This window comes from Onychostruthus taczanowskii, unplaced genomic scaffold, assembly GCF_017590055.1.
Source record: "Onychostruthus taczanowskii isolate IOZ18803 unplaced genomic scaffold, ASM1759005v1 scaffold61, whole genome shotgun sequence".
NCBI lineage: Eukaryota > Metazoa > Chordata > Aves > Passeriformes > Passeridae > Onychostruthus > Onychostruthus taczanowskii.
Window position 1 is genome coordinate 4,293,945 of NW_024503790.1, and position 16,908 is coordinate 4,310,852.

General features: G+C 46.0%; 1 protein-coding gene across 1 annotated transcript; it reads left to right on the plus strand.

The window, feature by feature from the left end:
- Positions 1-490: 490 nt before the first annotated feature.
- On the plus strand, positions 491-15,815 carry TTC34 (tetratricopeptide repeat domain 34). The gene is made up of 7 exons (XM_041419842.1): positions 491-2,091; positions 2,257-2,482; positions 4,098-4,290; positions 5,690-5,856; positions 6,301-6,568; positions 6,904-7,118; positions 12,488-15,815. The coding sequence occupies exons 1-7, from the start codon at positions 491-493 to the stop codon at positions 13,004-13,006; spliced, it is 3,189 nt and encodes a 1,062-aa protein (XP_041275776.1). The 3' UTR covers positions 13,007-15,815.
- Positions 15,816-16,908: the final 1,093 nt, after the last annotated feature.

Here is a 16,908-nt window from a genome sequence, read left to right on the forward strand (position 1 = left end):
ACAGCCCCTCATTTCTGATTTTCTGCTCAAACCCTGCTCCACAGCCCCTCATTTATTATTTTCTGCTCAAACCCTTCTCCACAGCCCCTCACTGATGATTTTCAGCTCAAACCCTGCTCCACAGCCCCTCACTGATGATTTTCTGCTGATTTTCAGCTCAAACCCTGTTCCACAGCCCCTCACTGCTAATTCTCTAATAAAACTCAGCTCCACAGCCTCTCATTGCTGATTTTCTGCTCAAACTCTGTTCCACAGCCCCTCACTGCTAATTCTCTAATAAAACTCAGCTCCACAGCCCCTCATTGATTATTTTCTGCTCAAACCCTGCTCCACAGCCCCTCATTTCTGATTTTCTGCTCAAACCCTGCTCTATAGCCCCTCATTGGTTATTTTCTGCTCAATCCCTGCTCCACAGCTCCTCATTTCTGTTTTACAGGCCCCAGCCATGTCCTGCCCGTGATGCCGCTCGGTGAAGGCCCAAGCACAGGAAATGTCCCCCGAGGATCTTGCTGCCCTGCTCTGTGGGGAAGGGGACGAGCGCCTCTCCCAGCAGGAATTTCCAGCAGCCACGGCTTTTTACCTGGCCGCCTTCAGCTGCTGTGCCCCCACAGCAGTGCAGAGAGTGAACTCCATGGCCCACGGGCTCTGGGAGCATGTGGTGGCCACCTTGGAGGCCTGGTGCCGAGGCAAGGCTCAGATCCCCAAAATCCAGAGCAGGAACCTGGCCGTGGTGTCCCTCAGCGTGGGAATAGCTGCGATTTTCCTCTCCACCCTGATCCCCAACAACGTGGTGGCCTCCGTGTACGAGCTGGAGGCCCTGCTGCGGCGAGGGTGCTCGGAGGAGGTGGTGAGCAAATGCAATCTCCTGCTGGAGGATAACCCGAGGGGTTCCATGGAGCTGCTGCTGCTGAGGGCGCTGGCACGGGTGCTCTCAGGGACACAGGTTGGGAAGGGAATCGTGGATTACATCCAAGCCTTTTTGCTGCACCAGACTGAGGCAGTGGCCTACGTGTGCAGCAGGCAAAGGGAGCACCTGCCCCAGGTCGTCCAGGCTTTCTCTGATCATCTCTCCACGTGCCAGGAGGGAAGCCCAAGCTGCAGGTCCTCGGAGCAGTGGCTGGGTGACTGTTACAGCTTCCTGGCTGCGGTGGCACCGGGGCACACCTGGGTGTGCAGGGCACGGGCAGCCCACCTCCGAAAAACAGGAGAGTTTCAGGAGAGTGTGGCTGTCTGCAGCAAGGCCCTTGAGGGATTCTCAGCTGAGAATCTCAGAGGTGAGGACGTTGTGGCTCTGCTCCTGGAACGTGCTGCTGGGTATTTCTTCCTTGGAGGATGCACGCAGGAAATGATGCAGGATTTAGCAGCGGCCTTTGCAGCAGACCCTGCCCAGGCAATGAAATGCTTTGAAGAGCTTTTCTCACCCTGTGATGCTGAGAAGGTCGAGGAGCAGGCCAGAGCTGCCCTGGAGGGGAGGTTTGCAGCATACAGGGAGGCTGTGCGTGCTCGGGCTGAGCTCAGGGGCACCTGTGGCACTGAGCTGCTCCCTCCTGTCATCCAGACAATCCAGCTGCTCCTGCACATCTGCCCAGGGTCCAGCCGGGAGCTCAGTGTCAGGCTGGCAGACTGTCACCTCCTGCAGGGACACTCCGGGGCCGCCCTGGACATGTGTGAGCAGCTGCTGGCAGCAGAGCAGAGCACTTACCACAACACCCTGCTGGCACTGCGAGGCTTCTGCTCCCTCCATGCCCAGGACCAGCAAGGAGCCCTGCAGGATTTCCAGAGGGTCATCGAGCACGAGTCCCCACATCCCAACAGCTGCATCAAAGCCCTGTGTGGGCGTGGGCTGATCCGAATTTCTGGTGGCAGCAATTACTTGACAGCCCTGGATTATATCACAGCTTGCCAGTTAAAGCTGGATGAAACCATCTTCACCATCAAGTCCTATGTGCCATGGAACCAGAGGGGATTGCTGCTGAAGGTCCTCCAGGAGGAAGGACAGATGATGCTCCAGAAAAAGAGGTACCCAGGAGGCAGCTCAGTTTCCTTTCAGAAAAAGCAAACAGGGCTGTGCACATTCCTAACCTTGGAGGTGTTTTGTTTTTTTTTTTTTAATTGGCTTTTGTTTTTCCTCTCCAGAGATGCCCCTGGGGTTTTCCAGCTGGCTTCTCTCTTGGTGGAGCTGGACAGCTCTGATGAGGCATCCCAGCTCAAGGTGTTTTGTTTTTTTTTAAATTGGCTTTTCTTTTTCCTCTCCAGAGATGCCCCTGGGGTTTTCCAGCTGGCTTCTCTCTTGGTGGAGCTGGACAGCTCTGATGAGGCATCCCAGCTCCTGTGTGCTGATGCCCTGTACCAGATGGGCCGTGGGGAAGAAGCCCACAAGATGCTGTCACTGGCCCTCTCCAGAAACCCCCAGAGGGCTCCTGTGCTGGCCAGGCTGGCCCTGCTGCAGCTCAAGAGAGGCTTTTTGTATGATGGCAACCAGGTAAGGAGCACCTGGAAAGCCTCATCCTCTGGGTCATTCCCTCCTCAACAGCTTTGCCAGATTTTTTTCCCAGACCACAGTGAAATTACAGATTAATCCCTGTGTTCAGTGATTTGGGTGCATTTCCCCTTTATAACTAAACTTTGCTGTTAGGAACTCCCTGAATAGCAGCAGGGAGAGCTGTGACACGGTGAAACTTGGAGCCCATGTGCAGAACCTCTAGCAGAATTTAAAGGTGTAAATACAGGGCTGATATTGCCATAAAATCATGGAATCACAGGAATTTGTGTCAAAAAGGACTCATAAGGACTCCCAGTTAAATCCAGCTCATTCCTCACATGCTTTTTAATGGCATTTCTCAGCACTTTAACCAGGCAGAGCATCCTGTCCCTGGGGACAACGTTATGGGATTGGAATGTTCCCTTAAAGAAAAGAAGGAACAAGTGCCACCTCCCCAATTATCCTAATGAAGCATTGGAGAAGAAAACCCCAAGTGCAGAAACTCCAATATCAATATTCAGTTTTCTTTCTCCAATGCTGATAAGTTGTGCTGGAAACCCTGAAAGCCATTCCAGCAAGTTGGTTCTCCAGGATTACAAAGCTGAATTCCCAGGCTCTGCCATCAGAGGGAACTCTTGTATTCTTTTTAAAACACCATATAAACTCTGCTAACTCATAAGGAGAAGGGTTTTATTGTCAGCATTTCACTACTGCCTATGAAAACGTTTGCTGTAATTTGCTGCCTTTGGGAAGGCTGTTAATGAAGGGTGTGGCTTTATTAGAATGCTCTCCTTGGAGGTTGGATTTCCATCTGCAGCCTCTGCTGAAATTTCTTCATGGAACATCTGAAAATTTATCTCCAAAATATTTTTATCCCACCTGCCTGTCAGATGCCAATCACTTTTGTCTATCAATAAAATAAAGAAATTTATGAGTTCAAGGGACTCAAGGGATGTATCTGATAGGATAACTTTGTTCTTGCCCAGATTTCTCTGGCTCAGATTTGAATATTCAGTCCCTGATGAGCACTGTAAAAACCATCTTTTGATTAATTTTCATTGGAAACAAAGTAAAAAAAGTGTTTGTTGAGGCAAAGATACCAAAAGTCTGACAGGATTCTTTTCCAGAAGGACAGTACTTTGTGGGTTTGAATCCATGCTTTTCCCAGATTACCAATAACAATACTAAAAATAACTTACAGCAGTTCTCTAATTTTCCATTAATTCACTGGTTTTGATTCTGCAGTCAAAAGGGTCACTGGAATCCTTGTGTTCCACAGGAACTTTCTCTTTTTTGGGCAATCATCCTGCATTTATAAAAACACTCCACTGCCAATGTGGATGCTACCCAAAACAAAGCAGGCAGCACCAGGTGTTTGCCCAGAATTATTTCCCCAGCTGCAGTGGTGGTGAGGAAAGATAAGAATCCCTGTTTTCTCCAACCTGCATTCACAGCAGGGCCAGCTGAGGAGATAAATCAGGGAGATTTGTGCTCCTGGCCTGGCTGAACCCCCAGGGAGAGTTGGGGATGCTGGGGAAGGACACAAAGCTCTCACACACAACTTCACATCCCATCCAACTCTTTCTCTGCTGCCTTTTCCTCTCCCATCCTAAAGCTGCTGAGGAGATTGATCAGAATTGGAGACTCCTCCTGCCTCCTGCCAGTGCTGGACATTTTCCAGGACGAGGACCGAAAGCTGCTGCAGAGCCACTGCCGCTGGCGAGCCCTGGCCATCCTCAAGGGCAAACAGGAGGCTGCTGCCATCAAAGAGGCCATTGCCCACCTGTCCTTTGCCATCCTTGCTGCAGGTAGGACACCAGGATGCCCGTGGGGATTTGCTCCTAAGGGAAATGATGTGGGTGGGCAGGATGTCCAGGTCTCCTCTGTCACCTCCCCAGTGAGGGCTGACACAGCACGTTCACCTGGGCCTTGAAGTGGTGGAGTTCAACAATAAGGAATTTTAAATTCCTTGGAATGGGTTCAGCTCAGTTCTACAGGGACATCACCCCCTTTTCTTCAGCCAGTGCAAAGAAGTGAATGCAGCCCCTCACACATTTCACTATCCCAGCTTTCCCTCAGGGGAGAGACCAGGCTGACATGGAAATTCTTCTGGCGTGTTCCAAGAAAAACCATGTTTGTATGGAAATCTGCCTTTCACTCTGAGCAAATGTTATGACAGCAGCACTGAGAAGAAGAGAGACTGGCTCGTGGAAATGGAATAAAAACCCTGTTAATTGCTTGGAGATGGTTCCATTTCACAGCCCATGCATTCCAGCTTATCAGCTCCCCACCTGCTAGAACAGATGCTTGTTAAGGAATAGATATTGTCTTTAGAGGAGCCAACTGGTAGAGCTCCAGAGTGATAATAACCTTTGGTACAGAAGTTTTGGAGCAAATCAGGCGGGAGAAAAAGCCTCATTACTGCAGAGGAATGGCTTGGAGCCTGTCTGCTGGCTGATCCCTGCAGGCAGCTGCATTTGATGACCTCCCTATGAAAACATATTTCCAGTGGCACTGATGATTTATCATCCAATATTGGATGCCACAATTATTGATTGCAACCCTGGGCATGTTAAGATCCTTATCGAAATTGCCTTGGAAGGAAGGGATATGTGGATGGCAGGCAGAGAAATGCTCTGCAGGCAGGGAATGGAGGGACCAGGATTTTCTCTGACAACTCTATGTGTTTATTTGGGCAGCACTTGTGTGAAAGCAGAGGGAAAAAAAAAAAATATATAAAAAAAAGGCAGCTCAGTACCACAAATCCCAGTGCATATTAATTCTGGCAGGGAATTAGTCCCATCTGGATAACTCATTTATCCAAAACAATGTGTACCTTCCCTGCCCGTGGGAGAGGGCTGGGGACTCTTTAAGGTCCCTTCCAACCCAAACTATTCTGTGATTCTGACCCCACTTTATTAAAACAGCCAAATGGCTTTGTGCCTCCACTCTCACATAGCCACAGATCTCCCTCTTAGAGCTTTCTCCTCTCATTCCTGCTGCTTCCACTCCAACCTGACTCAGATTCTTCTTTCCTTTCAACTCATGGCTGATAACACGTGGCAGGAATTCCACTTGCAACAAAAATAAAGGAAACTTCCACTTAAGGAAACTCTCATCCTGAGGTATCCTCAGGCCAAGTGGAGCTTTTTTGGAGTTTCCTGTGGGTATCCTTGCAGTAACCATGGCTGCATCCCTGTCCTCCAGGTGGTTATGCTGAGGATTGCCTCCTCACCAGGGCCCGATGCTATGGGCGCCTTGGGCAGATGAAAACTGCAATTTTTGATTTTAATGCTGTCCTGAAGGAGGATCCCAGGAATGTGCAAGCTCTGAGCGGCCGAGGCTTTGTTCACCTCGCTCTGAGGCAGCAGAAGGTACTGTCCATGGGGGGGCTTTGCTGGTTTTTCTGAGTGTACTGAACAATATGAGTGTAAAGCATCACAGAATTTGTCGTGGAATCACTGGAATCAGAAGTTTCTCACAGAATTTGGATAGTGAAAGGCTCTGAGTTTGGCTGGATTTATGAACAGCCCATTTGGCTTTACTGATTTTCTTTCCCAAGCCTAGGGAGATGAGGGCTAAACCTTGCTCATGATTTTCTGTGATAACCCAAGGAGTTTAAAGCACTTTGCAAACACTCATCCAAACCTGCCTTTATGACCTCCTGTCAGCTTTGCAAATGGAAAAGTTGCAGCACAAGGACAAGGAAAAGCAAAGTTTTTCCATGGTTCAGCAGAGAACAGAAAGCAGCTGAAAGAACAAATGATCAATACTTAATTATTGCTTCCATTTCTTTCCTTGGTGTTGTTTTTCCACAGGAGGCAGTGCAAGATCTGATCTCAGCACTGAAGGTGGAGGCAGGAGCAGTGATCCCAGCAATCCTGTCCTTGAAGCCTGAAGCCCAAAGGTTGGTCACTGGGTGGCTCCTCCAGCATGGCAGGGCCACTCTCAGCGAGCTCGTGGCCACCAAAGATGTCCCAGGAGAAGAAACCCTTGGGGACCTTCTCACGATGGCAAAAGCACTGACCAAAATCTGCAGGGCTGCGCAACATCACATCTTCTACACTGATGTTTTGATGGCAAATGGTGAGTTCCAGTCCTTCAGCATGGCTGGTCAGGCCTGGTGAAGGAGCAGAAAATGGATAAAAGTGGATATGAAATGTCAGGGGTGTTGCTGGATGGTGCTGGATGGTTCTGGATGGTGCTGGGTAATGCTGGATGGTGCTGAATAATGGTGGATAATGTTGGACAATGCTGGATGCTGCTTCTCAAGAGAAGTTTGAAAACACTTTGGGACAGGTATGACATAATTAACACCTTTAAATGCAGACTGGCTGCCTGAACCCTGCCTCACTGTGGTTTCTCAGTACCTTTCTCCCCACGGGATGGGTTATGGAGTTTGTGCTGGTGTTCCCCAACAGGAAGGCACCAGGAGGCCCTCAAGCACCTGCAGGAAGCCTTTGGCCACTGTCCTGCTGAGGACTTTGCCAGGGCTCGCTTGGCTGTGCTGCAGCTGCAGAGCAGGAACGTGGCAGGGGCAGCTGCCCCACTCAGCGTCCTGGCCAGGAGAGATGAGAAGGACTTGGCCTTTCTCCTGAACTTTGTAGACATCAAGCAACAGCAACATCTTGCTCAGGTACAGCCCTTTTTTTTTTGTTTTGTTTTTTTTTTTTTTTTTTTTTTTTTTCCCCCTCATCTTGCTCAGGTGTATCCCTTTTTTTTTTTTTTTTTTTTTTTTTTTTTTTTTTTTTTGATCCCACGTCTGTGGATTCAGTGGGCAAAGAGTTGGGAAGCAAAACTGGGATTGCAGGGATTTCTCCCTGCCTTGAGAAGTGTGTGGGAAGAGTTTTAGCAGATGGACAGGGCACAAGATGACTTTTCCTCCAGCCAGGTCAGGGAGCTGGAGCCAAACTTCTTCCACTGCAGTGACCTTGATCAGTCTCTAATCATCCATCATTGCCACACCTGAGCATTTGGGATTCCTTTTTGGTCTCCCTGGCACAAGCTGAAATTCAGGGGGTGTGAGGGCAGCAGGTAGGGATTAAACAGATCATTGCTAATGGTACTCTGGGGGATACATGGGGCCCATGGATGGCTCCTGGTGAAGGGGGATTCATGTTTTGTTCATTTTCTTGATGAAAAGAAGCTGAATATTTCAATTCAGTGACATTAAATGCTTCCATCCTTCTTTTGTGCAACATTTAGGATTTCTAATATGTTCACATTTTTACAAAGTGTAAGGTTTTGAGGCTGGTTTTCTTAGCTAAAATTGACACAACAATGCCATAAAGCTCTGGTCCCCCCAGAGTATTTATTACTAAGCATTTTTTCATGTTTCTCCCCAAAAGTACACCCAGAAAGTATCTCCAATAACAAGACAAGAGAAGGTCAGATTGATGGCAAAGAGCTTTAACACTCAGCCAAGCATCTGCAATTCTGATTACCCAGAAGCTCTGTGTTCTGAGAATCAGTTTGCTTCCTTTTATTCAATTTGTTGCTGGTGTGCACCCTGGTGAGAAGCTATATTGTTATGCTCTCTCCCAGGTTATAAAACAAACAACATGCTGATATCCTTAATGCAGCAAGAGGAGCCCTTGGAATGTATTTGAACAGAACAGCAGGAGGATATAAGTAAACAAGTATTAATTTACCAGTCCCCAGACATGACCCATTACAGAGAAAAGAGCCCCTCTCTTCTAAATAATGTAAAAAGTTCAGTCTTAGGGGGAAGAGTTGGAAGATTTCAGAGGCAATTTGCAATCTTCCACTTTAGAAAGTTGATAAAGGAACAACTGAGACTGTGAGTAGGGAGGCTCTAAGGTGGTGTCTGTAAATGAAGACACATTTTACAGCTGAATTTCCCCTGCTGCCATATCACTCCTTCTGTGGGGGTCTCACAGCCCAGTCCATCCATGCTGCTTCCCTTCTGAGGCAGCACAGGAGTGATGTTCTTTGCTCTCAGTAAGAAAAGAAAAATGAAAATAAAAAATCAAACTAACATTTGTATCGCTTATACTGCACTGACAAGTGAGAACTTGTGCCACAGGTGAGTGAAGCCTTTAAAATGGGAGAGAAACTTATTTCTGCCTCTTTTTGGCAGCTGTGTCTGAAATAAAACCCCTCACTTATCATGAGAGATTGAGACAAGTGGTGTGACCAGGCTGATTTCAAAACTGGAGCCCAATACCAGGGTTGGAAGTTTAAAAAGAAAACATTGCTCTCTTTCATCCCATGCTTTTGTTCAACCAGTGAATGTTTGAACTCAAGCACCTGGGGGTTTTTGGATGTATTTTGTGACCAGGGGAGGAGTGTGTGCTCTCTGGGGTGTGGAAGGAATTGTTTCATCCACCTGCCCAGTGTCTGAAAGGATTTCCCAGCAGCACTTCCTTTTGCCTGTCAGGTTATTCTGGTTTATGAAAGGAAGACCTCAGTAAAAGCAAAGTTTTAAAAGCTTACAGACAGAATTAATGCTAAAATTCCCAATGATGGCCTGACTTTGCCAGGGTTCCCTGGGAGAGAGAGTTTGCTCTGTTCCTGAATTTCCCAGGTAGGAAAAGAAGAGTTCAGAGTTCACACCTAGGCTCAGCACTCCAGCACAAAAGCATTTCTGCCACGTTGTTTTTTTGAGAATTTGGAATTACAGGCATTTTAAAAACGTGTCATCATTATCCTGGAGCCAGGTCTGAAGAGCTAAAAATAGTTCTCCATAAGCTGAATAGGAAAGGGTGGAGGAAGGAGAAAGCTCCTTGATGTACTCTTTTTTTTTTCATGGAAAACAAAGTCACAAAATTCTTCCATTATTTATAGTGAAAGGGTCCCATGCTGAGAAATTTGTAAACAACTGGGAGAGCCCCATGGGAATAGGAATCTGAAAGATTTATTAAGCTGCAAAAGGTCAGAGGAAGGGAGTTTGCTTGCTGCTTGTGCAGCTTCAACCCTTGGCTTTCCTAAGTCAGGGGTAAATGCACGACTGATTCCCAACCCCTCACACAGATCCTCGGGGCTGCAGCTGCTGTGGAGATCCAAATTCCTACAAAAAAGGTCTCCAAAACTACATGGACTGTGCCAGAGTTAGGTGAAGTTGCCATTCCAAATGGCCTTCATGGCATGTGCAGGTGGGGAAGGAAAGACTTGCTCCAAACTCTCCTGGAAATACCCAACCCTCTCCCAAAGATCAGAGTTTACCATTCCATCTGCTGGGATTTACTGCTCAGGGACTGACCCTTGGCCATAATTCCATGCCCAGTAAACTCCTCACTCTTTTTTCTTTCTAAGGAATTAAGCCTTGGTCATGTCATAAGGTTGGTCCCTAGGGACTGGAACTAAAAAACGTCACAAAAATATGTGTATGTTCAGTCCTTTACACCCAGTGAGGTGAATAGATGGAAAAAAGAGACACAGAGACCTAATCCAGGAATCCAGGGATCCACTCATGGCCCTTTCTAGGTGGCACCTGAATTATTTCAGTCTGGAAGCCAAAATCAAACTTTTAGTGACAAGCTGCACTCCAGTTCCCCTGGAATGCACTCCAAGGTTTTTCCTGCCCTTCCAGGTCACCTGCATTGAGGCTGATGACAAAAATGCTTCTCCAAGGCCACGTGCAGGGAGCAGCTGAACCCAGCTGTGCCATGTCCCTCTGGCTTCCTTTGCCTTCTCTCCCTGAGCCTGGCTTTCATCTTTATCTCTGTTAGGAGATAATGTGCAAGCTGCTGGTTAATCCTTCCCTGTTACACACCAAAAATGTCCCAGCTCAGGTCCCTTAAGTCAGGCAGAGCCAAAAGAGAATCCAGAATCCAGCTGCCCAACCTTGCTCCATCTGCAAGGGTGAAAGGGAATCCTTTCTTTTCAGATGGGATTTTTCCTCCAAGTGTGGCAGGAAAGGCAGAGTCTCGTGGCTTGTTTTGGGGACTCTCAGGGAAATGTGAAGGAATCAAAGCAGTGGCTCAGTGAAGAAATGCAATATTGCAATATTGCTCAGTGAATAAATGCAATATTGTGGTGCAATAACCCCAAATGCCCCAGGTTAGAGCACTGAGACCTCCAGCACCAGATTCAGCATTCAGCACAACAACAACCATTGTGTTTTCTTCTGCCTCTGAGAAAACAAACGCACCTTAGAGGCTGAAAATGACAATTTAACCACACAAACACAAGCTGTCTTGAGGAACTGCACTGCGTTCCTTGGAACAATGTGATCCAGAACTCTGGAATTTCTGGGGGGGGAAAAAAAAACACCTTCTCCTGCCAAGATGCTCTTCAGGCAGCTGCAATTCCACCTTGATCCCTTGTCAAATTCCTGCCACTGAGGGGACACTGAGGAGTTGTCTTAAAAACATTTCAAAGGACAAAGCAAATGTGCTGCTCTTTAAATGTACACAGGACATCTGAGATGGGTTTGGACAGGCTGCCTGAAAATTTATGGCCAGAATTGTTAAAGCCAGGGGTTGACACTACTGGGGGAGAAGTCCTATTGCTATTGCTCTGTGTGGAAGCTGAGAGACTCCTTAACAAATATGTCAAGAAAAATAGGAATAGACATATATTTTCTTTTATTTATATATATATATATTTCTATATAATTATTTTTATATGTTATATATATATATAATCCTTATTTAGCAATATATACTATATATAAATATACATTTCTATATATAAAAATGGTAAAAGATATATATTATGTGCAATATAATGAAATAGCTGGGGTAGAATTCCTCCTAAACCATGAGGACAGGCTAAATTATTTCATGCCACTGCTCTCAGATGAGGTGCTGGGACTTGCCCTGCAGTTATTGATCCCTTCCCTGCAGAACCTGTTCTCAGTCCTGGCAGACAGCAATCCATCCTAACCTCAGTCAGCCAAAATAAAAGGGGCACACAAACAAACTGGAGGACCTGACCTGGCTCTCAAGTGTGGCTACTAAAACAGTGGTTGGGCTAGCTGGATTTCTGCATCCAAAAGCAGGAGTTACCCCCTGAAATGAGGAGGATGGAAATATTTATCCTTTGCTTGAGCCTCAGCTTGTTTGGCCCAGCCTTTTGTAAAGCCCTCAGCTGCTGATGGCAGCTTGTTTATAACCTGAATATTCACTCTGCTGCAGCACGTTAAAAGCTTTATTTATTACCAATAAAGGGGAATAATGAGAAATCCATTTGAGGCAAATACTTCTAATGGAGTTTTCTTCATTGACCTCCATGAACCTAAAAATGATGTGGCTCTTTCAGCCTTCTCTATTTTCTTGTTGTTGTTTTTCCCTTCAGATGAGGGCAGAGAGTTCAAATTGCACTCAAGATTAACAATTAGCAAAGCCACCAGTTGGCCTTTTTTTTTTTCTTTTTTTTTCCTACAGCTTAGGTAAGCTCCAGTAGAGACAAAAAATTCATTTTTAGCACTTGCATTTGTGGGGCAGCACCTGGGGGTGTTGGTCCAGGCAGCTTTTTGTCCACCATTTCTAAGGAATTTAAACAAATTCAGAAGAAATTCTGCGCAGAAACAAAGTACTTCTGGAGCTCCTGAGATAACAGCAAGTGAGCAGTGAGCCAAGAGTTTTATGTCTTGGTAATATCATAAGATTGAATAGATGGAAAAAAAAGGACAAATAGACCTAATCCAGGAATCCAGGGATCCACTCATGGCCCTTTCTAGGTGGCACCTGAATTATTTCAGTCTGGAAGACAAAATCAAACTTTTAGTGACAAGCTGGACTCCAGTTCCCCTGGAATGCACTCTGAGGATTTTCCTGCCCTTCCAGGTCACCTGCAATGAGGCTGATGACAAAAATGCTTCTCCAAGGCCACGTGCAGGGAGCAGCTGAACTCTTATCTGTATGCAAAAACACACCAATTATTGTTTCTCCAGCTAGATACAATTCCAGCATTTGATAAAACAACTAACATTTCTTAGTGTCTGTGTGTATGACCAATCCAGACTAGATATTCCCCTATTTTTTCCCCTTCCTGACATGCATTTTCCCCTTTATAACATGGATTACTCTGTCCCCACAGGCAGCAGCCCAGGAAGGGAAGGTGCTGATGAAAAGCCATGACCACCAGCAGGCTCTGGGCTACCACAGCCTGGCTGTGCTGGCCAGCAGGGCCAGCCCCAGGTACCTGAGGCGCAGAGCTGCCTGCCTGATGCACCTGAAAAAATACGAAAAAGCTCTGAAAGACATGGAAAAAGTGATCCAGGGGCATGGGTGTAACAGCCCAAAAACACAGGCTGGGGACCACTGCTGCCAGGGCTTCCTGCTGCTGGCCCTGGCTCGGGAGGAGGCAGCAGTGCAGCACTACATGCAAGCCCTGCAGCTGGATGAGCCCCTGGCCCTGGGCACCATCACTGAGTGCCCCGGCAGGGAATGTTTAACCAAAATATTTCACAAAGTTGCGCAATATAACTTTGAAAAGCAGCGTTATGAAGAGGCCTGGAAAATCACAGACTATGGGCTTAAAATTGATAAAAGTTCTGAGCTCCAGAAGCTGAAAGCAAGACTCAAAAGAGAGGCATCGAGCTGTAGCATACATTGATTTCTCTGTTTGGGGGTTTTCCAGTATGATTGCTTTCTGGGAGGCTGCAAGAATGAAGGAAAGATGAAAAAGATAAGAAAGATGAGAAGCTGATGATAAATATGCAGCAGACATGACACTGAACATGGAGTAGAAAGTTTAAGGCAGCAAAACAAAACTGACCAAGAGAGCAATGAAGAAAAAAAGCAAATTGCAACATTCAGGATTCCTTAAAATTATTGTGGACTATGTAAACTCCCCATTGTGAAAAAAAGCCCTTTTTTCTGGCTAAACAACAAATTCTAACACAGGGGTTCCAGTCCTACTGAAGAAAAACATTCAAAACACTTGCAGCTCATGAATAATAATCATGTATTTCCTAGCTAGCATTTGATGAGCTTTAACACATACTGTTCAATCAATTCACCTTATTTTTAAGGGCCAGTTAAAAGGATCAGTCAAAAGCAACTCCTGTAAGGTGTTTGTGAAGGCTCTGTCTGTTGGTTACTACTGGAAGGAAAACATGATCCAATTTTTTTTTTCCAGCTTGCAAATGGAGCCAACAGTTGTTTAAGGATATAATTTCATGCTTGGAAAGAAGCTCTCCCACAGCATCTTGATGCCCATTATGGGGAAAAACCTCATCAGTGTCACTAGGATTAAAATTTAATTTGAAGGGGTGTGTTACACCCCTCTCCTGCCCCACTCCTGGATGAAGGATCTGCCCTGGTGGGAATGCAGTGGATTTGCCAGGATCAGCACCAATATCAGGGATGGGGCAGCACAAACCCCAGATAAACTGTTCTACTGCCCCAAGGAATAGTGAAATAACAGATAAAACTGTTCTACTGCCCCAAGGGAGCAGTGAAATAACAGATAAAACTGCTCTACTGCCCCAAGGAATAGTGAAATAACAGATAAAACTGTTCTACTGCCCCAAGGAATAGTGAAATAACAGATAAAACTGTTCTACTGTCCCAGGGGACAGTGAAATAACAGATAAAACTGCTCTACTGCCCCAAGGAATAGTGAAATAACAGATAAAACTGTTCTACTGCCCCAGGGGGCAGTGAAATAACAGATAAAACTGTTCTACTGCCCCAGGGGACAGTGAAATAACAGATAAGGAGAAAGGTGAGACTCAACAGAGATCAAACATCCACTCAGGAACTCCTGCCCTGATATCCACTCCAGGCTTCACCTCGGTGTCTCCCTTGGCCAGCAGATAACAGGGATCATCTCTCCACGGACTGATCATCTCTGGTGTCTGCCAGAGCTGCTGAATCCCATCCCTCACACTCCTGGGTGTTCAAACCCCAGAGGCAGCCCTGCAGCTCATCCTTGCACAAGAGGAGGCAGCATCCAGAGTGGGATTACTCCCAGAGCTGCAGCATTCCTTCCTTCCTCCTCCTCCCTGCTGAAAAAGGTGGAATCAGCCCCTGGCAGGCCCAGGAGGGCTTGTCCTGCTGTTCTTTTCCTTTTTCCAGCTTTCAGGTGGACTTGGGGCAGTGCTGGGACATCCCTGGGTGTTCACCTGTGTGATGGGAGCCCTCAGCTCAGCCCAGAAGCAGAAAGGACCTGAGGTGGGGCCCAGAGCAGCAGCTCCTTCCTTTGTTTTGGCTGCTCCAAAAGAGTTGTCCCAGTGTTTTTGGAGTGTGGTAATAGAACCATGGAGAAAAACAGAAGCTACTGCTGAAAACAAAGATTAAAGCAATGCTGAGGAGTGCTCTGCTGCTTTGATTAGGATGAAAGAGAAGAGGGAGCATTCTCTTTTTTTGTTGAGCTGTTATCTCAAAGGCAACATTCCAGGGTGGGACTTCATTCAGCAGCCATGGGATCAGCCCACAGCAATGACACCACCTTGAACCTTCCACCTTCTCCTCTTCCCTGCATGCTCCTTTTTTCTGCCCTAAGAGCACAGGTAAGACTGGGCTTCTTGCCCTTCAAACTCCATTTTAATCCTAGTGACACTGATGAGGCTTTTTCCCCATAATTGGCATCAAGATGCTGTGGGTGAGCTTCTTTCCAAGCATGAAATTATATCCTTAAACAACTGTTGGCTCCATTTGCAAGCTGGAAAAAAAAAATTGATCGTGTTTTCCTTCAAGTAGTAACCAACAGACAGGAAATTCTGTCTCAAGAAAATTTTTGAGAAGTGGTTGTTTAAGGCTTTGTAATTTTTTCTGGAAGTCTTTCCATTATGTAAAAACAAGATATCCCACTTTTTTCACACCATGGAAAGCACTGGGAAGACAACCCATTTGTTCTGTCCCCCAGAGTAATATTCCCTCCTGTAGTCTGTAAGATTGGGGCATTTTGGCCTTGGTTTTTTTGTCAAGCAATGTATTCTCCTGGACAGAATGCATTTATTGCCCCAAAAGAATTTTTTTTTCTTTAAAAATAAGGACCACAGGCATTCCTGCAAGACTGCTAGAGAGTTGTCCTGAGGAAAAATTCCTTTTCGGGTGACTGCCTATTCCTCATGGCCTTGAGGAATGGCTGCTTCTCCCAGCACCTTCTGACTCTTCTCATCAGCATTTTCATTGGTTTCTTTTATTTTCCTAGTCCTCTGTCTGTGCCCACTAAAGTCCTTTGCCTGTACCCAAGCTGCTGATTTATTCTTTAATTCTCTGCTGTGTTCTTACTCTTCCAACCCATTTCTAGGAGAGGGCTTGGAGCAACCTGGACAGTGGGAGGAAAAAGCCATTTTCTAAACAAAAAAAAAAAAAAACACAAACAAACAAAACCACAAAAAAACCCTCAAAACCAAAACAAAACACCACAACAACAACAACAACTGGTTCTACTTCTTCCAGATCGAAGAATCTAGCAGAAAAACCTGCAATGATAATTTCTGTACCTTTTTTTTTAATGTTAAACTGCAATTCCTGGGGATTGAGGAGCTCTTTCACACTTCTTTGAAACCTGTCCCTCACCCTGTGCAAGCAGCCCAAGGCTGAATACTTAGAAAAGGAACTTTATTGCTGCTTGTACAATGTGCTGTAGGACATATCCTCAAGGAATTCTGCTGGAAATGTCACACAATTGTGAAGAATTCAAATATACTTATATTAATCAAGATTCATGTAATCAAGAAGAAAATACTGCCTAATAAAAGATGAAACCAGATATCTGTTTGTAATCCAGCTTGAAGCTGCAGTCATTAATTAATTACAGCTTAAATATCTGTAGTTTATTCAGCTCTGAGCTCTGTACAGACACTACCAACTATTTCTTTGCTCTCCATAAATTTTGTTCCTTTAAAATATTCTGCACCCTCAATAACTGTGTTGCACATCATCACCAGGTAATGAATGGTGAAAGAAAACTGTGAAATCATGGTTGAGAATGTTCCTGCACAAACAGCACCCTGCCAGGCTTGCCCCTCTGAAGTATTCAACATTCCTTCTGAGCATGTGAAAGGAAAATCAGATGTGAGAATATTTGCATCACAAATCGAGTTAGACAAGGGAAGTTTCCTGACCTCGTGCTCTGCAGTCCAGCAGGCAAAGAACAGCTTAGAAATGATGGCAAAGTGTTTGGAATTAAATATTCCACTGGAAGCTTTTCCTCAGAGTTCAGGCAGAGCTAAACTTCAAGCTTTTGTGATCTCAGAAGGTTTCATTTCCTTTTAAACCCCATCACTCCCATTAATTTTTCCTATTTCACTTCGCTGTGTGCTCCCAGGTACTGAGGGAACCCAAACACAGGAACCAACTTCTGCAGCTGCTTTGGAAGCTGACACATCTCCAGGGAATTCTTCTTCCTGCCTTTGAGCCCAAGTCATTGTGCTTCCCAGCTCCAGAGCGTGGTGGAAGTGTGCCTCTGGCCCAGAGCCATGCAAACCCAGGAATTTAATGAGCTTCCTTGTGCCCAAGTGAGGACAGTCCCCTTGGCTTGCAGGGGCAGATGTTTCACTCTAA

What these genes read in the sequence shown, in the direction of transcription:
- TTC34 (XM_041419842.1), top strand. Translation starts at nt 491, where the DNA reads ATGTCCCCCGAGGATCTTGCTGCCCTGCTCTGTGGGGAAGGGGACGAG. An exon ending in TTTTGTATGATGGCAACCAG is followed by an intron (nt 2,483 to 4,097) that starts GTAAGGAGCACC and finishes CCCATCCTAAAG; the next exon opens with CTGCTGAGGAGATTGATCAG. An exon ending in TGATGTTTTGATGGCAAATG is followed by an intron (nt 6,569 to 6,903) that starts GTGAGTTCCAGT and finishes GTTCCCCAACAG; the next exon opens with GAAGGCACCAGGAGGCCCTC.